The 22,814-nt window shown below is 39.9% G+C and overlaps 1 protein-coding gene across 1 annotated transcript in view; it reads right to left on the bottom strand.

Annotated features, from left to right (window-relative positions):
* Positions 1 to 22,814, bottom strand: part of LOC148846282 (S3 self-incompatibility locus-linked pollen protein) — a 69,352-nt gene that overhangs the window by 39,647 nt on the left and 6,891 nt on the right. Inside the window, exon 3 of the mRNA XM_088954875.1 lies at positions 2,520 to 2,957. Coding sequence (XP_088811001.1) covers positions 2,520 to 2,957 — 438 coding nt within the window. The remainder of the gene's footprint in view (positions 1 to 2,519; positions 2,958 to 22,814) is intronic.

Below are 22,814 nucleotides of genomic sequence, written 5' to 3'. Positions count from 1 at the left end.
AAAACAGAGGTAAGTAGAAGAGAAAAAAAGGGTGGAGATGCTGTTTTATTTAATGTAAGAGAGAGAGAGAGAGAGACAGAAAGGGTAAAAAAACAAAAAAAAAAAAGAAACATCTTTATATTTCTATTCTTTTTCTTTTTCTCTTCTCAAAACATTTGGATCACTAGTAAAACGTTAAAACAAAGCAGAAATGATAAATATAATATATAATAAAATGCAGTAACATACATAATAATAAGATGTAACAATAGGAGCAATATTATAAATTTGTAATAAGGCACCCGCCTTGTCATTTTAGTCACCTAGACAGATGCCTTATCGCCTAGGTGGGCACCTAGTCACCTAGATAGGTGTCATTGCTATAAACAAGTTTAGACAAGGCACACAGCCAAAGGGAACATAGTTTCCTAGTCAACACCTAGGCAAGCACCTAGGTGACACCTTGACACATGAGAGTAGAGGCTCTTATAGATGCAAACTGGACAGGTTCTTTGGATGACAATTCTCTACATCAGGTTTTTGTACTCTTCTCAGTTGTAACATGGTGTCTTTGAAGATCAAAAAGCAATATACGGTAGCCCACTCTAATGTAAAGGCCGGGTATAGATCTTTAGCTCAAGGTGTGTCAGAATTGTACTGGCTCAATCATTACTTGGAGAGTTTGGGATTGAGATGGATCCATCTTTGAAGTTGTATTGTAAAAATCAGGTCGCTATTTTATTTGCATAATCCTGTCCAGAATGACAGGACTAAGAATATTGAGGTTGATCAGCATTCTATTAGGGAGGGTGTCTTTAGACGAAGTGTACTTTCTGGAGCATGACTTAAGCAAGTTGGGAAAGATCAACATAACCAACAAAAGTGGGAGTGTTCAGAATTTGTTTTCTATTATTTATTTCATTTTTATTGCTGTTAATTTATATTTCTTGTTAGGTAGGCTGTTGTTTAAATGTCAATTTTATGTTTTGGGCAGCCAGAGTATGATGGTCATTGAACATCATCTTAACTCTCATAATTATAAATATGTGTAAGGGGCAGCTGCTAGAACTTTTGGCATCCCATTCTCTTCTCTCTTCTTCCTCTTCTCCCCTATGTATCACATGGATTTTCTTCTGTTTTCCCTCTTTTTATTGAACTAAAAAGTCTAGTAGCTCCAGACCACATGATAATGATAAGTACAAGAATAAATCTAAAATGTGGTTGTCTACTAAATATCGTTCAATAATCCTAGTCTAAAAAATAATATAGAACATTATTCATCAAAAAAATAAATAATTGTAGAGAAGATGGGCCGAATGGCCCATAGGCTGTTACTGTATATTATCTTTATGTTCTTCTCTGTAATGGGCCTTATTCTGGGCCCGTACTCTTCTATGTTCCTTTTTTGTAATTTCTTGTCCAACTAAGGACCTCTCTTGTAATTACTAAAAGATTAACTTAATAAAAGAGTATTAGAGTGTTAGAGGGAGGTTAAGTTCGAACTCCTCCGCCTCTAACCCTTCTTGCTGCAGTTCTCTCTCTCTCTTCTTCTCTAATCTTCTCTTGTTTAGTTTTTCTTTGTTTTCTAGCACAGTCCCTACTTCTAGGGCTGTTTTTCAACTTGGTATCAGAGCAGGCCATTGCTTGGCGTGTCCCTCATGTGATTCTAGTTCAGCCAACTACATGAGGAGGTTCTAGGGCTGAAAGTCTACAGTCATCCGCCTGGTTCTTAGAGGTCATTGGAGGGTGCCCAAGTTTCTATACACTTGGAGAAGGGTTCGGTGACCAGGAAGAATCAGAGAACAAGTTGTTTGGCCTGATTTGAAATCAGAGAAAAAGAATTTCGAAGTTATCTCAGAGAACAAGAAATTACAAAAAAAGAACATGGAAGAGTATGGGCCCAGAATAAGGCCCATTACAGAGAAGAACATAAAGATAATATACAGTAACAGCCTATGGGCCATTCGGCCCATCTTCTCTACAATAATATAGAACATTAGCCTATTTTTCAGCTGTTAGGAAGCTGTGAGTATTGGATAAACAGAATGTAATACTGCCGTGGGGGTGGGGGTAGAAGCTCAAGGTAGTGTGAAAGTCCAAGTAACCAAGGACTTCAAAAAGATGCTTTTTTTGAGCAAAGGTGTCAAATAAGAGACCCAAAGGTGGCATATAGAAAACTATTGCCAGGTGCCAGTTATTACTACAGCTATCAAGGCCCATCATACAGCCCTAACTTCACAGTTGCACTAACTCTTCCTGAGCCTTCCTAAATGAAATTTTTCTGACATAATTCCTAAGGATGTAAAAGAGGACAACAGGGGAAACATAAGGGATAAAAGACCCAAACTCCTAGGGTAACACAACACAGTAAAGAACCAGAAAAGAAATCTGATAAACAACTAGATAAATAGGCATACAAAAAAGATCAACTTAAAGCAAATAGATCTTCTTGGTAGATTAACAGTAAAAATTGCTTGATGAAATAATATTAGAGCATATTAAACCATCAATGAAAATTTTTCATTTTAAAAAGCCCTTACCCATAGTTGGTGTAAGCCCCCTAGGAATTGCTTTGAATGTCCACACATGAAAGAAAATCGCCTGAGCCACTTGTGCCAGAAGTCAAGAATTGCTGCTTTAAATGATTCTCTTGCTGATATAGGAAAGCCAATATTTGGCTGTTCCTTTTCAACCTTAATTTCAGAGTCATCAATGACAGACTTGGAGCTCCAACTGTCAGTTAAACTTTCAACCTGAGGCTCAAGAAATTCATTATCAGTCTTCCAGGGTTTTAATACCAATTTGCTCCTCCTGGCACCTGAATTAATCCAGTTCAACCAAAATTTTGGTGCCAAAAATGTCAGAGAATCTCCATCCACACTTGAAACTTCCAAATTATCACTTGAAATTCCCTTGTTGGAATTATCCATTGCATTAGATTCACTAGCCTTCCCTGACCACAGCCCAATACTGGTTATCTGCAATAACATCAAAAGTCAGCCCATTTTGCAAAGAAGTTAAGCCATACTACATGTTCGCATACAAAAGCACTCACTCAAGCACAAATTCGGTCAGAGTAAAAGCTTCAGAAGAACACCAGACTTTTACTATTAAACCAACCAAGAGACAATTAAAGTAAATGAATAAAATAATGTAGTACAGAAATATCAGGATGGAGATCCAAATAATATGAAAAATTAATAAAACATTCCTAAAAGCATAAAGATTGTCTGCTTAGTTTTTTTGTCAGTCTTTAGGATTCCAGATGGGGTAAGTAAAGTACTAGAGAAATTGATGAGGGATTTTTTATGGGACCCGGGGAATGAGAAGAAGGATCATAAAGTAGGGTGGGAAGTGATGTGCAGAAGTAAGAAAATTGGAGGATTAGGTATTGGTAATGTACAGAAGAGGAACATTGCTTTGTTGCGGGGTTGTGGAGATTACTTCTTGACAGAGATAAGTTGTGGATGAAGGTGATTATTAGTATTCATGGGCTTGCAGATGATGGCAGGGACTCTGAAACTTTGGCTAGGGTTACAAGAGCTTCTCCTTAGAAGTCCACTTGTGATATTCTTCTGCTTTGTTTACCGTTTATAAGATATAATCCTGGGTTTGGTTCTCTTGTTAAGTTTTGGGATCATGTTAGGGTGAGCAATTCTCCTATCAAAACACAATTTTCCTCACTCTTATGTCATTTCCAACCATATGGAGGAACAGGAACCCATTTCCTCCTTTGTGGCCCCATCTAACTCAAGTATTGGGTTTGGTTGGGACTTGAGGTTTAGAAGGGGACTACATGAGTGTGAAATTACAAGTGTCATGAGTTTGATTCAAAACCTTGAGGGGTGTCTAGATATGACAAAGAGGAATAGGAGGATGTGGACTTTTTCTCCCTCCAATTCTTTCACCTGTGTTTCGTTTTGCTCATCCCTTATTCAGTTGAGTGATAGTCGAGGGTTATCTTTCCCAATCAAGGAGGTGTGAAGTAAACTTATTTGCATGGGTGGTTTGTGCTAGGAAGTGCTCCAAGAAAGAATTAATACTTGTGACTTGTTGCAAAGAAAAAACCTAATTGGTGTCTTTCCCCACACTAGTGTTCTCTATGCAGGGTCAATTGTGAGAATTGCTATCACTTATTAATCTCCTGCCCTTTTTCTACTTCAATTTGGGAACAATGCTTTAAAACATGGAGGCATGACACGAGGCATTCCACTACATAGAGGCATGAGGCATAGTTCAGAACGCAAGAGGCATAAGCCTCCCGAACACAAGGAGGGGTATGCCTCCTTCAGAGGAGGGGAGTTAGGGGGAGGAATGGGAGGAAGATGAAGAGGAAGGGGGGATCTCATTTTTCCTTTTCTCTTATTTTCTTCTCTTTCTTTTTCTTCCTCTTCCCTTTCTTTTCTTTCCCTTTCCTTTACTTTCCTTTTTTTTTCTTTGTTCTTTTTTTTGTCTATTTATATAAGATGTGCATGAGGCGCATGAGGCGTACACCTCTAGCACGCCTCATGAAAAAAGTGCATGAGGCGTACACCTCAAAGGTGTCAATGCCTCTGGCATACGCCTTAGGGCGTTTTGGGATCGCCTCGCATGGAGGTATAAGCCTCCCACGCCTTCTAAAACACTGTTTGGGTATGGTGTCTTTCTTTGTTAGGATGCAGGTGGAACCTTCCTAATGTACAAAGCTTGTTCACCTCTACCTTTGTTAGGTGGCCAGTGAAGAGGAAAAGAATCTTATGGAAGTGTACGAGGGCAGCAGTCTATTGGACAATATGGGAAGAGAGGAATCAAAGAATTTTTTTATGAAGAAGGAATAGGGATGCTATCATTAAAGCCATCACCATCAGAGTAGCCCATTGGGTTAAGACATTGGATATTTTTAAAGATACCTTTGTGGATGTTTTAATGAGGAATCGGAGGGAGGTAGCATATTTTTCTCCTATCAAGGAGGTTGTTAGGCCTTGCTAGTCCCCTTCTTCTGGTAGTTTTATTAAGATCAACTTTAGCGGAAGCAATAAAGGAAACCCAAGTCCATCTGGCATTGGAGGAGTCTTCAAGGATGAGCAAGGAAAAGTCACTATTGTTGAGAATGTAAGGGCATTTATGTCCTTTCATGTTTTTTTCTATTTGGGCACCTATTCAAGGGCCCCCTTGCAAATTTACTTAAAGGTTAAATGAAAATTTTCTTGGAGTGAACACACCAAGCATTCTCGGTAATACATTTTCAACTCTAAACCTTCCAACTTGGTATCAAAGCGTCGCCCGATCAAGGAAAACATCTATTGTTGGTCGCAACTCAGACAAACTTGCGAACATTAGCACACTGCCGGCTGATGCGCCTTGCTTTTAGGGGAATTTTGGTATAGGTTTCATGGTGGCTTGAAGCTGTTTTATATTTTTCTTGGATTTTTCAAATGAAAATTAGAAAAAAAAAATCCAGATCTGGAGTTTAGGGCTTGCATGCTCATGTGGTGGGTTGGTTGTTGTTGAATCCTCTTGTGTTTCAATCATGGTAAATCCCTGAGACTGTAGGAAGTAGTCCTGGATTTTTTGGAGCCTTAAAACATTTTTGGGAAATTTTTTTTCTTCCCTTGTTTTGCCACCAGCACCTCTTTTCCTAGTTTTATTGTTGGAGCTCGTGTTTAACCTTGTGGGAAAGGTGCTTGGAGTTCAGCTGGTGTTGGGATACCATGGTGCTGGTGAGAATGGTGTTTTTAGAGGGGTTGTGATCGATGGACTCACACAAAGATGTTCGCATACTACTTATGTATGCCTTCCTACTTTACCACTTATAGAATATTTTTCAAGGAAAGGTAAGATTACCATTATTGATGGATCTAAGACCCCAATCTCAAGTTTGGGTGAAGTTAAATTTACCAATAACCTTTCCTGAACTCTGTATTCCATGTTCCACAATTGCATAAAAATTTCTTATCTGTTAGCTCCCTTACAAAGTCTTGTAATTGCCCTATAACCTTTTTTCCATCTCATTGTGCCTTTCAGGATCTAAGTACAGGTAAGATGATCGGCAGTGGACATGAAGCCAATGGAGCTTATCTTCTTGATCAGTTTTCAAAGTTAGGGTTAATGTGTTGGTGTGAGTCCTGACATGATGAGAAACTAAATCGAATGAAATTGTTGCATCACCATCCTGGGCATGTCTTTTGGTCAAGGTTCAAAGTATCGATACGTATCGGTCCGTATCGACCGATACGTATCGTTTCGGGAGTTCCTTGATACACCCCTACAGAGGGTGTATCGGGGTTCTAACCGATTTCAGGGGTGGAGGAGCCTTAAACCGGTTTTGAAAAAAATATAAATATAAAGTAAAAAAAACACTATCGATATCACCCGATACGCCCCTATCGGCGTATCAAGCATATTGTTATTTAGAACCCTACTTTTGGTTCTTTGAAGTCTTTGTTTCCTAGTCTATTTGAGTCCATGTCTAGTCCCGGTCTACAATGTGAAATTTGTCAACGATCAAAGCAATGTAGAACCACAATTCTATTCTATGTATGAGTAGGTGGCTATACACATTTCATTCTCCTTGTTGATGACTACTTGCGGTATACTTGGTTGTATTTGATGAAAAGCTAAGATGAAGTTCCTTCAATTTTAAAAGGCTTCTTCAGTATGGTAGAGACACAGTTTGAGAAGAAGATTAAGATTATCAGATTTGACAATGCCAAGGAATACTTTGAGAAGCACTTACAAAGAGTGATTCACCAAAGTTCCTATCCTCATACTCCCCAACAAAATGGGGTATCATAGAGGAAAAACAGACATGTGGCTGAAGTTGCCAGAGGATTGTTATTTCAAATGCATGTCCCAACTCGGTTTTGGGGGGATGTTGCTCAAACAATTGTATATCTTATTAACAAACTTCCATCACAAACCCTTCATCTCCAGTCTCCTCATCAGCTTCTTTTCCCTGATGAGGATACTTTCCATCTTCCTCCCAAAGTCTTTGGGTGTGTTTGCTTCATCCATGACATGAGTCCTTCTAGGTCGAAACTTGACCCGAAGTCTATCAAGTGTGTCTTCTTGGGATATTTTTCAATCCAAAAAAGGTATCGAAAAAAGGTATCGTTGTTATGACCCTTGTTCTCAAAAATTGTATGTGCCTAAAGATGTCACATTCTTTAAGTCTACTCCCTTCTTCTCCTCCTCTCGTATTGCTCTTTAGGGGGAGAATGTTAGTGAAGACCAGACTCCTTTCTGTATGTTGATTCCTGTTCCAATTGCAAATGATGTTGTTGATCCTTCTTCTCCTCCTCTTCCCCATGGTGGCAGTAGTACTCCCGTGCCTCCTCCTTTGCCTTCTCCTATTCCTCGGTCTTGGCACCAGTGGTTTGTCAGACATAAAAAGAAAATGACTCTAGAGAATGAATGTCCATTACAATCCAACTTCCCAGACTCGGGTAAATTGGATTCTGAACCTCTTCCTATTTCTAATGCATGTGTTGAATTTGTTACTAAGCCTCCTAGTTTGGATTTGGACCTTTAACCTTCTTATTGCAATTTGTAAAGAAAAAAGGACACGTTCTAAATGTCCTATCTCAAATTATGTCTCTTATGATGCTTTATCTCCCTCTTATTGTGCATATATCCCTTCTATTGCTTCTATTTTTATCCCACACAGTGTTACTGAGGCAGTGCAGTTCCCTCATTGGAAGGATGCTAAGAACCAGGAAATGGAGCATTTGAAAAAAAAGCAAACATGGAAAATTGTTACTCTTCTAGAAGGCAAAGTTCCTGTTGGATGTAAGTGGATTCACACGGTGAAGCATAAAGTTGATGGCTCAATTGAAAGGTATAAAGCTCAACTTGTGGAAAAAGGGTACACTCAATCTTACGACATTGATTACCAATAAACCTTTGCTCCAATAGCCAAGATGAATTCAATCCAGTTACTATGTATCTTGCTACCCACTATTTTCGGCCCTTGTATCAAATGGATGTTAAGAATGCCTTCCTTAATAGAGACCTTCAGGAAGAAATTTACATGAAACTTCCTCTAAGAGTGAACATCCATGGGAGTGAAGGAAAGGTTTTCCATTTGAAGAAATCCCTTTATGGCTTTAAATAGTCCCCTAGAGGTTGGATCAACAAATTCAAAAAGGTTGTCTTGAAAATTGGCTTCTTACAATCTCAAGCTGACCATACCTTGTCTATTGGAAGAGCAAATGGAAATATGACTATATTGATAGTATTTGTCGATGATATTGTTATACCAGGAAATGATATCTCTAGAATTGTTGAACTGAAGTCTTCTCCTACTACTGAATTCAAAATTCAGAGCCTTAGAAATCTCTGGTATTTCCTAGGGATTGAGGACGCAAGGTCAAAGAGAGGCATTTATATTTCTTAGAGAAAATATGTCATTGATCTACTTCAAGAGGTAGGAAAATTGGATTGTAAACTAGCTAAAACTCCAATTGATCCCAATCATAAGTTGGGAGTTGATGATGGAGATTCCTTCTTGACAAAGGTGTGTATCAAAGACTTGTCGGTCACCTTTTCTAGTGTCTAACTATACCAGATATTTCATATATTGTGAGTGTGGTCAGCTTCACAAGCTTAGATCATCTCATATGCAAGCAGTGAATATAATACTTGCCTATTAGAAGGAATGTCTAGGAAAGGGGATGCTGTGTTCTAATCATGGGCATCTGAAGGTAGAGGCCTATTCTAATGTTGACTGGGCAGGTTCTATTGATGATAGGCGGTCTACTTCTAGAAATTGTACCTTGGTGGGGTGGAAATGTGTATCTTGGAGAAGCCAAAGACAATCAGTCATGGCTTGATGTAGTGCAGAGGCAGAGTACAGAGTTATGGCTCATGAAGTTTCAAAATGATTGTGGCTAAAGAACTTGTTGACAAAAATTGGAGTGCAAATTAATACTCCAATGATATTATATAGTGACAACCAAGCTCCATAAACATAGCCCACAATCTTGTTAAACATGATCGTATAAAGCATATAGAGGTTGATCGCATTTCATTAGAGAAAGAGTTGCTAGTGGAGAGATTTGTTTACCTTTTGTGAGGTCTGAAGATTAGTGGAGAGATTTGTTTACCTTTTGGGAGCCTATTCAAGGGTCCCTTTGTAATTTTGCTCAAAGGTTAAATGAAAGGTTTCTTGGTGTGAACAGTAACAGACCAAGCTTTCTCGACAAAACATCTTCTTCTTCCTCTTCTCCTTCTTCTTCTTCTTTCATCTCTAAACCTTCCTACTATTACAGTCTATTCATGTACAATTGGAAAAGGTGATGCACTGAGGGCAGAAATTTTGGCTGTTATGGAAGGCATTCAAAAGGCTAAAGAGATTAGGAAGCTTTTAGTAGAGGGTGATACGAAGTTTGTGATACAATGTCTTTGAGAGAAAGAGGAGATTGGGTGGTGGTGTTATATCTACAAGAGGAAAATCAAGAGACTATTACAAGGGGTGGAAGTGAACTTCAAATGGGTGAGAAAAGATGTCAATTGATGCAGTAGGGCTAGAGCAGACTATCACAAGATAGAAAGAGAGAGGGAGAAAGAGAGAGAGGAGAAAGGGTAAAGGAAGAGAAAAGAGAGAGAAATCTCAAGGAATCACTCCTAGGGGGTCCTAGAATCACTCTAGGGTTTATAAGAATCACTCCATACAACGAACTTGCTCTAAGAAACCTCCATTCATTCATTAGCTTCAAAAGGAAGAGAATACATCTACTTATAGAGTGACTTGTGAGGCCCGGAATACTGTTCATCATAATTACAAAAATGCCACTCCTTGTCTTGTGCATCCAGAAACACAATAACTTTCTATCTAATAATGCAAATAAACTGAAAATTGAAAGACAAGCCTTACTAAATTAGAGGAACAAGATGTTATAGCCCAGGCCCCACAAAGGACTAGTTTTAATGACAAAAACACCCATATTGTCCAAATATACAAAAATACAGAAATTTTAAGAAATTTTCAAATTTGATTCTTCAGCTCCTGCATTATTCTCCCCTGGTTCAAAAAAACTCCTCCTCAAGTTTTGAAGAACTTAAGGATGAAATTTTGATGTACCTCAATGACAAAAGTAGTAATTCCCATAGCTACTTCAACATACTTGGACTGTAGAGTAAATGTCACACACATGGCTATAAATGGATCTTGAAAGCAATGTATGTCTGAAATACTACCTTCCATAACCTTCATTGTTAAATAATCAATAACATTAACCTATTGACCATTTACATCACCAATCAGCCTATCATGTGGGGAATCTTCCCCTTTCTTATCACTATGAACTTTCATATCCAAAACCTCAACTGCAGCAATTGGAACTTTTCCTTCAATCTCTAATTTAGAAATATCCATCTCTACGTGTTCAGCTCCCCTTAGTTCTTCAGCAAATTCTTGAACTTCTGCCTTTATTGATGTTGGTGGTACTTGTACTATGTCAACTTGTAATTCTTGAATCGGTTCAGTTGAACTTGTAAGGTAGTCATGACTTACTTCCTTACTAACATCTACTACAACCAACACATTTGCATCTTGCACCGGAATTTCTTCAAGTTTCTTCACTTCTATCTTTTCTTGATCACTAACCTCAAACTGACCATGGGTGTTGGAAGTTCCTTCTTCAACAATTCCAATCTTTTCTTGGCCCGCACCCTTTTGATCTTCAATGCTTACAACTTATATAGGTTGAAATTCTTCATTCACAACTTCAGTTCTATGATGGGAATTGGCATGCAAGAAATCATCTTCTTTATCTTCAACTTTGCACTTTTTTCTCAATGGCTTCAAATTCTTTGTTGTAACCAGCTGCTACTTCTCTATGTTGAGATCCAATTCAAAGGCACGATCTAATTCATAAATCTGAATTGTAGACAATTCATTCTAGATACCATCCCTTAGTCCATTTGTGAAACAAAATAATTTGTGCCTTTCACTTTTTGTAATGTCACATCAAATATATAATTTGTTGAGTTGGGTCAATTTCTAGTTATCGGGCCCAGATGTTTTGTTCTTATTTTAAGTTGTTAAGTTAGGAAGTTGTTGAGCTTTAGGCCCATTAGCTTACGTTTTTTAAGTTGTGACAGTTCAACTACTTTAGTAGCCACCCTGCTAAGGGCATTCTTGTAAGCATTCATTCTTTTAAGTATAAAATATAATGAGGGGTTGGCAGCCAGAACTAATTCAATTCCGGTTAACATCCCACTCTTTCTTTCCTCTCTTTTCTTCTCTACTACTGAAACTCTTCATCTTCTTCTTCTTTCTCTTCACAAGGAATTCATCCCAATTTACAAACAGTAATTTCTACTTGGTATCAGAGCAAGGCCGAAAGTTCCTTGAGCTATTTTCTCATGCATCCCTAGATCGGCCGACTGCATGGTGATTTAAGAGGCTGATCAAAGATCTCAGGTAAGCCCAGTTTTTGGATTTTTTGGTGAATTTGTTTTGCCCTGTAGCTGGTCTAGGGTTTCTCATCAAAATCAGGAAAAACTGGAGAAAGGAGGAGAGTCTTGTTTCTATTGAACTCTTCAATTTTGACCTAGGAAGTGGCGCTCTAATTTTTTAGGGTTCCTTGGAGTTTTCTGTAAGGCCAGTTCAAGTCCTGCCTGATTTGGAGGTTTCTGGAAAGAGCGGTTGCCTCTTCTCTCATTTCTCCCGTCTCGCAGAAAAGGAATCTTTTGTGTGATGACCATCTAGGGCACCAGAAGGGTGTTGTTGGTACCAAAAGTGATTTATTTGATATTCTTGCATATTACAGTAACCTTCTACCCCCTTTTTGATAATTATGGAGGGTAACAGAGTTGAAAACAAGCCCAGGATTGAAATGGGACCAATGGGAGGTGTCGGAGACCCTTTCGGGGCTGGAACCATTACTACAGTTAAGTTGGATGGTTCAAATTACTTAGAATGGTCACACTCTACAAAGATGGCCATTGGTGCTCGTGGGAAGTTAGGGTATATCACTGGTGAAGAAGTGAAACCCGAAACTAACAACTCCCAATGGGTACAGGAAAACTATATGGTGATGACTTGGCTATGTAATTCGATGTTGCCTCATATAAGTAAAAAATTTTTGTGGGCAAATACAGCTAAAGAAATATGGGATGCGGTTGCAGAAACCTATTCATAGAGGGAGAATGTTGCTAGGACTTATCAATTGAGAAATCAGATTATTGCTACAAGGCAGGGAGATAGACCTATTGCAATTTACTTTTGAGCCCTTAAAACCCTATGGCAGGAGATTGACCATTTAGAGACATTTGTTTGGGAAACCACTAAGGATGCAGCTGCCTACCGGAAACACCTAGAGAAGTATAGGGTGTTTGAATTTCTTGTTGGCCTTAATCCCAAGTATGATATTGCAAGACAACACATTCTTTCCAGGGATAGTGTTACCCCTCCCAGGCATATGCCTTTGTGTCAGGGGAGGAGAGGAAGAGAAATGTGATGATGAAAAATTTTGGGTTTGATCAGTCAACCATGGTTAGCACTATGAAACCTAAACAAGGTGGAGACCGGGGTGGCAGTGAAATCAAGAAGGAAGACAAAAGATTTGATATGTGACTATTGTAAGAAGCCTAAACACAAAAGAGATACTTGCTGGAAGCTTCATCCACATCTTGTGCCGAATAGACTCAAAAATAAGAAGGGAAATGCTCACATGGCAATCACTGGTGAAATTCCAGCCCCTCCTACTACAGTTGCTCTGGAGTCTGTTGCAACTGCTGCAGTAAGGGCCGAACTTGAGAGGTATGGGCAGTTTCTGAACCAGCGGGATACAGCCAATTCTAGTTCTGCAATAGGCGGACAGCAAGGTATAGGTGGTTCTGGTGGAGTTCATTCTACTTCCTTTGCTCACACAGGTAGTTCACATGCCACTGCAAATTATGCTTCTACTTCAGGTAAGGAGGGACCTCCTTGGATTATAGATTCTGGAGCCTCAGAGTACATGACCCATAGCTCCATCATTTTTTCATCTTAACAGCTCTATTCTAGCAGAGACAGGGTCTCCACAGCTGATGGATCTTATGTTCCCATTGCTGGTAAGGGATCTATCAAGATTACTGATTCCACTTCCCATCCTTCTATCCTTCATGTTCCCAGATTGAGCACTAGTTTGTTATTTATTAGTAGTTTGATTAAGAACCTGAACTATTCAGTAATTTTTTCTCCTGGTCATTGTATCTTACAAGATCTGGATTCAAAGATGACGATTGAGAGTGGTCATGAAGTGAATGGAATCTACCTCCTATATGTGCTTCCTCCTCATCAGAGTCATCATGTCAGTAGGGATAGTAAGTCAGGGTCTGTGGGTCAGATAATGCTTTGGCATAACCAATTGGGTCATTTGCCTTTTTCTTCTTTGAGTCTTTTGTTTCCAAAGCAATAATATTTGATTAACAAGGTGCCCTCTCGTATACTTGGATTCAACACCCCATTCAATCTTCTTTTTCCTGAGGGGGAGATGTTCCATATTCCTCTCAGGGTGTTTGGGTGTGTCTGCTTTGCACATATCCTTGGTCCTCACCGCTCGAAACTTGACCCGAAGGCAAAGAAGTGTGTCTTCCTTGGATATGCAGAAAATCAAAAAGGATACTACTACTATGATCCAACCTCTGGGAGTCGGTATGTTACTATGGATGTCATTTTTTTTGAGTCCACATACTTTTTCTCGAATAATCCTTCTCAGGGAGAGTGTTTTGGGGAAGTGAGTGAGCAGTCTATCCCTCTCCCAGTTCGCCCCTGTGTCCACTCCTATGCCTAATCCTCCTGTGTCACCTACCTTACCACCTCCCTTGCATCCTGCTTCTCAGCGTTACTCACGACAGAGACTTCACGGGGAGGTTGATTCCACTGCAGCAAAACTCACATCACTTCAAATCGGTTCCTTGGAGACTCCAAATTCAACTAGCACGGATTCAGGTATTCCTCTTGATCCCTCTACTGTTTCAGTTCCCATTGATTCTACCAGTCCCATTACAGATAACCTAGACCTTCCTATTGCCCTCAGAAAAAGGAAGAAAGTGTACTGCTCATTGTGTTTCACAGTACTTATCCTACAGTGGACTTTCTCCTTCCTATCATGATTTTCTTTCCTCTCTTGACTCTATGTCTATACCCAAGGGTGTCAGTGAGGCTCTCTCCAAACCTGAGCGGAAGACAGCTATGCAAGAAGAGATGAAAGCTTTAATTAAGAATCAAACATGGGAGATTGTGGACCTACCAAAGGGCAAGGGGACCGTTGGATGCAGATGGGTTTACACAATAAAATATAAGGCAGATGGAAGTATAGAAAGATACAAGGCTAGACTTGTTGCAAAAGGGTACACACAGACCTATGGCATTGATTACTTAGAGACCTTTGCACCAGTTGCAAAGATGGCCTCTATTCGAATACTTCTTTCTCTTGCTACCACATACTCTTGGCCCATGTTTCAACTTGATGTGAATAATGCTTTCCTAAATGGGGATCTGCAAGAGGAAGTGTATATGGATCTTCCTATTGGCTTCTACAGTGATGCAAATCTAAACCTTTGTTTTTCAAACATATCATGCCAATCTAAACCTTTGTTTTTCAAACATATGTTTTTCAAACATATCATGCAAGAGGAAGTCTATTTTCTAGCCATTGCTCAAGAGTTCTCCACCATATTGTAGCATGACCTACGAGCTTCAAGCATGCAAATCTAAACCTTTGTTTTTCAAACATATCATGCCAATCAAAATAATCTTCTAGTTTAACAATCCAATCAAAGAATGCTCGTCAGTCTTCATCACCCTTGAAATTGGGCAATTCCCTTTCTCTTCTAACATTCTAGAAAACCTTACTCTTATAGCCGACATCACTAGATCTACTTTCTTCCACCAACTTCTCAAATAAATCAACCATAGACCCTTCATATGGTTCAAAAACACTATTTCTGATTCCAAACCCATGAGATTGTTTAATTGATATCCTAGGCCCATGGAATCGGTCACTTTGTGAGAACATGATAACTAACCATTAGCTCTAATACCAAAACTGATGTAGTTAGGCTAGAATAGACTATCACACAAGACAGAATGAGAGAGAGAGAGAGAGAGAGGAAGATAGAGAGAGGGAGAGAGAGGAGAAAGGGTAGAGAAGAGAAAAGAGAGACAAATCCAAAGGAATCACTCCAAGGGGGTCCTAGAATCACTCTAGGGTTTGTAGGAATCACTCCCTACAGCAAACTTGCTCTAAGAAATCTTCATTCATTCATTAGTTTCAAAAGGAAGAGAATACATCTATTTATAGAGTGAGTTGTGTGGCCCGGAATACTGTTCATCACAATTACAAAAATGCCACTCCTTGTCTTGTGCATCAAGAAACACAATAACTTTCTATCTAATAATACAAATAAACTGAAAATTGAAAGACAAGCCCTACCAAACTAGAGGAACAAGATGTTATCGCCCAAACCCAACACAGGACTAGTTTAAATGACAAAAATACCCATACTGTCCAAATATACAAAAATACGAAAAAAAATTAAGAAAATTCCAAATTTGATTCTTCAGCTCCTACATTACCAATGCTTTTGCTAACACACTTCCCCAAACAAGGGGTGGGAAGGAGCATCTTATTTTGGGCTATGTTGTAACTGAAATTTCTATTGGGGAGGCCTAGAATTGTTTCTCTCTCCCTTTCTTTCATCCTTTGTACTTGTTTCTAATTAATGAAATTGATTCTATTATTGATCAAAAGTAAACGCAAGAGGTGTAAGCCTCCTCAAGAGGAGGAGGAGTTTTTGCTTTTCTTGTTTCTTTTTGATGAAAGATATTCTGTATTAAGAAGAATGAAGATCTATAATGCTAGCTGAAAATGAGCAAACCATAGCAGAGCAAGACACCCCTAGCACAAAATACCAAATTAGTTTGCATCAGAAAGGTTTCGCAAGGTTTGGGGGATGAAGCCCCCTAACCAAGGAGGCCAGGGAGTTGAGCCCCTAGCACAAACTTCCTTTCCTTTCCTTTTATCTGGTTTCTTTTCTTTTCTTTCTTTTCTTTTCTTTTCTTTCTTTCTTTTTGTATGAGGCATGCATGAGGCATACACCTCATGCAAAAAAGTTTGAGGCATAGGCCTCCAAGGCATCAAGCCACCAATACCTCCAGCATGCACCTCAGGGCATTTTGAGAGCACCTTGCCCAGAGGCATGCCTCCAAGCACACACCTCCCACACCATTTTAGATATTGGTGCAGAAGAGGAAATACAATTTGAGACCAAGGCATCTTTTTTGACAAAAAGTGAGAAAATATGGTGCAATTTATCTTTTAGGTTGTGTTTGGTTGCGATGCAAACGCAAATATGTACTTTGCATAAATACTCTCTTTCCGCTTCATGAATGCAAAATTTAACCCATTTTTTGCATTCAAAGTGCAAGGAAAAAAAGCATAAGGGGCATTTTGCACCCAAGGTGCGAGGCACATGCCTTTTTAAAGCAAGACGAAAAATGCAAAAAAAAAGGCTAAAAGTATTCAAAAAATGCAAAAAATCAAGAAAAGGCAAGAAATTAAAATATATATATATATATAAAACATAATATTAATTAAAAATATAAACTTAAATTTTAAAATAAATATTTTCAAGAAAACCTATTGACTCAATTTAAAATACAAAAACATAACATGTAAAACATATTTAAAATGAAAATTTAAAAATAAAATCAAGCATAACATATACAACATATTCAAGCATGTAAAACTCTCAATCTCTTTGCTCTTTTCCCAATTGCACTACTTCAAATAGCTAATGTGATGTTAAACATTATGCATTCCTAATTCTACAGACCGCCTTTCTACCACGCCCTTCGAGGCAAGCACAAACAAGTCCATATCAAGGTCTTAAATTCTTAATCCTATAAAAATTATTTTATAACTTTAATTGTCCTTTAAAAATATCTTTTATTGAAATGAATGAATGAGGCAATGAGCAACATTAGCAAATATGGGATTTTCGATGCCCTATATTTGCTAACTTTGCTCATTCATTCATCCTAATAAAAGATAATTTTAAAAAACAATTAAAGATATAAAATCTTTCTAATTAGGGATTAAGAAGCTAGGACCCTATATGGACTTGCTTGGGCTTGCCTCAAGGGGCTTGGTTGGGGATCTAGGGGCAGAGCCCCCAGCCCAGCATCTAGGCATAAAAAAAAAAGAAAAATAAAATAAAAAGAATGTGCAAATTTTCAAAAGGCGAAGATCACGACTGTAATCAGTCTTAAATCCTAAAAGGCTATAGATTTGTAAAACAGAAAAGAAGATGAGAGAAAAGGGAGAGAATAGAAGAGAAGCAAGATAACACAAGTTGCTGAAAGGAGGGACAGATTCTAACAGATCTGCCGCTGCCACTCTCTTAATATTTATAGGTTTATATTTAGTACATGATGAAAGGACACATCTGCCCTTGGTACTTACATAATAAAGAAAGTAAATAAAACTAAAATAAATAACAACTGAATTAGCAAACTGTCTCAAACTGACACTATTATAACTGAAACAAATATTGTTGTCCTATGAACACAGTGGGGCCCACATCAATGTTCTCTACACTCCCCCTCAAGTTGGGAGTAGATATCTATCATGCCCAACTTGGATAGGTCTGTCTCTAACTTCTTCCTCGGTACAGCCTTGGTGAGGATATCCGCGAGCTGCATATTGGATGTGATGTACGGAAGACACTTCTTGTGATATAACTCTTTCTCGCACAAAACGTCGATCATCTTCGATATGTTTAATTCTGTCATGCTGCACTGGGTTGTGGGCTTAATAGCTGCCTGATTATCACAATACAACATTAAGGGCTTTTCATAGTTAATACCCAACTCTTCAAGTAGTGACCTCAGCCATAAGATTTCAGCCACTCCATTAGCCATTGACCTATATTCCGCTTCAGCACTGGAGCGGGAAACAACACTCTGCTTCTTACTCCTCCCAGAGACAAGGTTACCTCCCACAATGGCACAATATCCAGAGGTAGACCTTCTGTCATCAACACTTCCAGCCCAATCGGCATCTATATAGACTTCCACCTCATGTGATTATTGTTCTTGAGTAATATACCTCTACCCGGGCATCTCTTCAAGTATGCTAATATTCGTTCTGCCGCAAGAAGATGAGAAGTTCTAGGGGAGTGCATGTACTGGCTGACAACACTAACTGCATAACTGATATCCGGCCGAGTGAGACAGAGATATAGAAGCTTTCCAACCAACCGTTGGAACATAACTTTGTCCTCAAGAGGGTCCCCACCCTCTGCACTAATCTTGTGATTTTGTTCGATGGGTGTATCGGTCGGCTTAACACCCAGCTTTCCAGTTTCCGCCAACAGATCTAGAACATATTTTCTCTAAGAGATAAAAATCCCCTGCTTGGATCTAGCAACCTCAATACCCAAAAAATACCATAGTGCACCAAGATCTTTTACCTCAAACTCTTGATGAAAGAGCTGCTTGAGAGACTCAATCTCATGAACGTCATTTCCTGTCACCACAATATCATCTACATATACTGCTAGTAGTGTCAGAGAGGACTCCGTCCTTTTAATGAATAGTGTATGATCTGACTGGGCCTGTACATAACCAAACCTTCCAAGGGCTAATCTGAACCTATCAAACCAGGCTCTAGGTGATTGCTTCAAACCATACAATGCCTTGTTCAGTCGGCAAACCTTCTTACCTGTCTCCGTATCATAGAATCCAAGAGGCAACTGCATGTAAACCTCTTCTTGTAAGTCTCCATTCAGAAAGGCATTTTTAACATCCATCTGAAACAGGGGCCAAGAATGATTTGCTGCAAGGGATAACGAAACTCGAATGGTGGTCATCTTGGCTACTGGGGCAAAGGTCTCCAAGTAGTCTATACCATAAGTCTGAGTGAATCCCTTTGCAACCAGCCAGGCTTTGTATCTTTCAATAGAGCCATCAGCATTATGCTTCACAGTGAATACCCATCTGCATCCCACCGGTTTCTTTCCTTTTGGTGGGTCAACCAGTGTCCAGGTATTATTCTTCAACAGGGCATCCATTTCGACTTGCATTGCATCTTTCCATTCTGGAACCGATAAGGCTTCTTGCACTGTTCTTGGAATAGGGACACCGGCAATGGAAGTGAGATAGGGCCGGTAAGATGGCGATAGACGATCATAGGATAGGAACTGTGAGATGCTGTGAGCTGTAGAAGTGGTGCAATGTCGTTTCCCTTTGCGAATGGCAATAGGGAGATCAAGGTCATCCACATGAGGGGAAGTGGCAACAGCGAGAGGTATCTCAGTAGGTTCTGGATCTGGAGTCGCAGAAGGAACAGGATCTGGCCGGGACTGCCGAAGACTAGGATCAACCTGCCTGCATCGCCTGTGATAAACTCTCAACTCCGGCTCCCTCTGACCACCCTCACCACTACAACCTTCATTTACCCAGTGGAATAGGTAAAGGAACAGCCCCACTTCCACTCTCACTGCTCTCCCCCTGAGGAAAGAAACTCAAAACAGCCCCACTTTTACTGCTCTCCCCCTGAGGAGAAACCCTAGGATAGTAGGGTGTCTCCTCAAAGAAGGTGACATCCATAGAGACAAACCATTTCCCTGAAACCGGATCATAGCAGCAATAACCCTTTTGAGTTTGTGCATAACCAAGGAAAATGCATTTGGAGGCCTTAGGGTCAAACTTGGAATGATGAGGCCCGAGAAGCTGGATGAAACAGGTACAACCAAAGGTTTTAAGGGGAACAATGAACAACTCCTTGTCTGGGTAAAGAAGGGAAAAGGGAGTTCTCATATCAAGGACCCGGAAAGGAACTCGATTAATGAGATAAATTGCCGTGAGGATAGCATCACCCCATAAGCGAATAGGTACATTGGAGGTAAACATAATGCTTCTAGCCACCTCCAAGATATGCCTATTCTTCCTTTCGGCAACGCCATTCTGCTGTGGTGTATAAGGGCAAGTGCTCTGGTGAATAACTCCATGTCTACGAAGGTAGGAGGTCAATGGTTGAGCAAAGTATTCCTTTGCATTATCAGATCTGATGACTTTGATTTTAGTTCCAAACTGAGTGAGAATCATCTGATGGAAGTTTTGGGTCAGAGCAGGAACCTCATCCCGAGAACGCATAAGATATACCCAAGAAAACCATGTATGGTCATCAACAAACAGTAGAAAATATCTGTACCCACCCATAGAAGAGATATGATATGGCCCCCAAACATCAGTATGCACAATATCAAAAGGGAAATTACTCCTTTTATTACTTAAAGAATAAGATGTTCTACAATGTTTGGCAAACTCACAACTCTCACACCTCACCTCTGATAGCTCAACAGACTCAAATAAAGCAAGAAACAAACTCTTCAAAGACTTAAAAGACAAATGACCTAATCGGTTATGCCAAAGCATAACCGAACTCACAAACTGGGAAACAAAAGACTTCTTATCCACTGACTCTTCCCGTCGGGTACTCTCTCCAAGCAGATAGATCCCGTTCGTCTCACGACCAGTTCCAATCACCTTCCTCGTCTCCAAATCCTGAAAAACACATCGGTCAGGGAAAAAGGTTACTGAACAGTTCATGTGTTTGGTAATACTACTAACTGAAAGGAGGTTGGTATCAAGCTTAGGAACATGCAAAACAGAAGATAAAGAGATAGTGTCCGATAACTTGATGTCCCCCCTGCCCGAAATGGGAACAAGAGAGCCATCAGCAATGGATACTCTATCTCGGCCAGAGGACAAGTGATAAGAAGTAAACAAAGATGGCAAGCTAGTCATATGGTCAGATGCACCTGAATCTATTACCCAGCAGTGATCAGTATTACCTGGAGTTGAAGCATGGTAAGCTGAGGCTCGAGTACCTAAATGTGCAAATGCAGATGTAGCAGAAGCTGATGGGGACTGGGATGGCTGAGCTGAACTTCCAACTTCCTTTTCCAACTGTATGAAGGCAGCCCGAACAGCAACTAAACTCTCCAGGGATGTACCTGATGAGGATGTTGAATCAGTGTTCACTGCCATATGAGCATTACCCTTCTTATTTCTCAGTTTTGCTGGGACCAAGTGAGGATATAGCTTCCAACAAGTATCTTTTGTGTGCTTGGGTTTCTTGCAATGTTCACATACCAGATCCCGTTTATCTTCCTTCTTCCAGTCCCTTTCTGAGTCACTCCCTGGCTTGGGTTTAATAGCTGTCAAGGCTAGGAAACCTGAGGCTGCATCATAACTTTCCTCCTGGTCTCTTCACTATGCACCAAAGAGTATGCTTGAGAAAGGGTCACACTATCTCTTGTCAATATCTGTTGTCGCACAATGTCATATTCTGAATTCAAACCAGCCAGAAACTCAAATACCCTATTCGTCTCAACTTGTTTTCTGTGAGTCTGTGCATCTTTGGGACTCTCCCACTCAAGGGTCTCCAGATGGTCAATCTCATGCCACAAGGATTTCAAGGTAGAGAAGTAGACAGAAACTGGCTTCTCTCCTTGTTTAAGGTTGTTCACCTCACACTTCAGTTCATAGGCTCTGGCAACATTGAGGGGTTGGGAATAGGTTTCTTTCACAACATCCCATATTTCTTTGGTTGTCTTTGCGCACAAGTAATTTCGGCTGATATGTGGCTGCATGGAATTACATAGCCATGCCATAACTAAATAGTTCTCTTGAACCCACTTGGTGTATATTGGGTCCTCCTTGGAAGGTTCTTTCACATCTCCCAAGAGGTAACCCAGTTTTCCCCTTCCTCCAATAGCCATCATGGCTGATTGTGCCTTTGACCCATCAAATCTCATAGTTGTAATCTGAAACCCTGTTTCAGATACATTACCATAATTGTGGTTTCCAAAACTACTATCTCCCTGACCCTTGAACTCCATCTTTGATCAAGATTCAGTGGCTACAAACTGTTAGAGCAATTATACCAGAAAACAGAGTCAAGGAAGTAAGTCTGAAAGTTGATCCAAAACTGATATGATTTGAAATTGATCTGATCCGATCAAAAATACCAACACAAAACCGATCTTAAACTGATCTGAAACTGGTCTGATCCGATCAGGAATACCAACACAAAACTGATCTGAAATCAATCGCCTATCAATCTGAGATGCTGTTCTCTGAAACCACTAATGTGAGGCCCACTACTGTGAGAGCAAAAATAGGGTTTCAACTGTAGGTTTGAAGAAAATTAGTGATCTGAAATCACTAAAGTGCTCAGCTGCACTCTCCAAGCAGTCCGCACCAGTAGGACTTGTCGTAGGGCACTATGAAACCCTAAAAAACTAATCCCCTTTGAAGAGGAGGGTTCGGCCCAACAATCAAACCCTAGACACAAACTTAATCACAGTTCGGCAAGCCAAACCCTAGAGCAAACTTGAACACAGTTCGGCCCCTCTTTCTAGATAGGTCCAACCTATCTCGGCTGATTGCAATCTCTAAAAATCAGTAAAGAAACAAACTTACTGATTACCTGCCTTCAGTGTACTGTCTTCTAGGGTTACCTGAACCCTAACCTTCGCTGCCTCTTCCTGATTACCAACTCTCTGCAGGCTGCGGCAAGTCTTCAACTGCTGCGAACCTCTCCTGATAATCTCCAAGATTCAGCCGCCGAAAAACTTCTTCAAGACTTCCAGCCCTAGCTAGTTCTCATGTGATCAGCTGGACTAGATACACATGAGAAGCCCTAGATAGGCTCTGATACCAAGTAGAAGATCACGACTGTAATCAGTCTTGAATCCTAAAAGGTTTTAGGTTTGTAAAACAGAAAAGAAGATGAGAAAAGGGAGAGAATAGAAAGAAGCAAGAGAACACAAGTTGCTGAAAGGAGGGACAGATT

Source organism: Nelumbo lutea, chromosome 7, assembly GCF_056320005.1.
Source record: "Nelumbo lutea isolate HS-2025 chromosome 7, American lotus-T2T, whole genome shotgun sequence".
Lineage (NCBI taxonomy): Eukaryota > Viridiplantae > Streptophyta > Magnoliopsida > Proteales > Nelumbonaceae > Nelumbo > Nelumbo lutea.
This window is presented reverse-complemented; position numbering and strand designations above follow the sequence as displayed.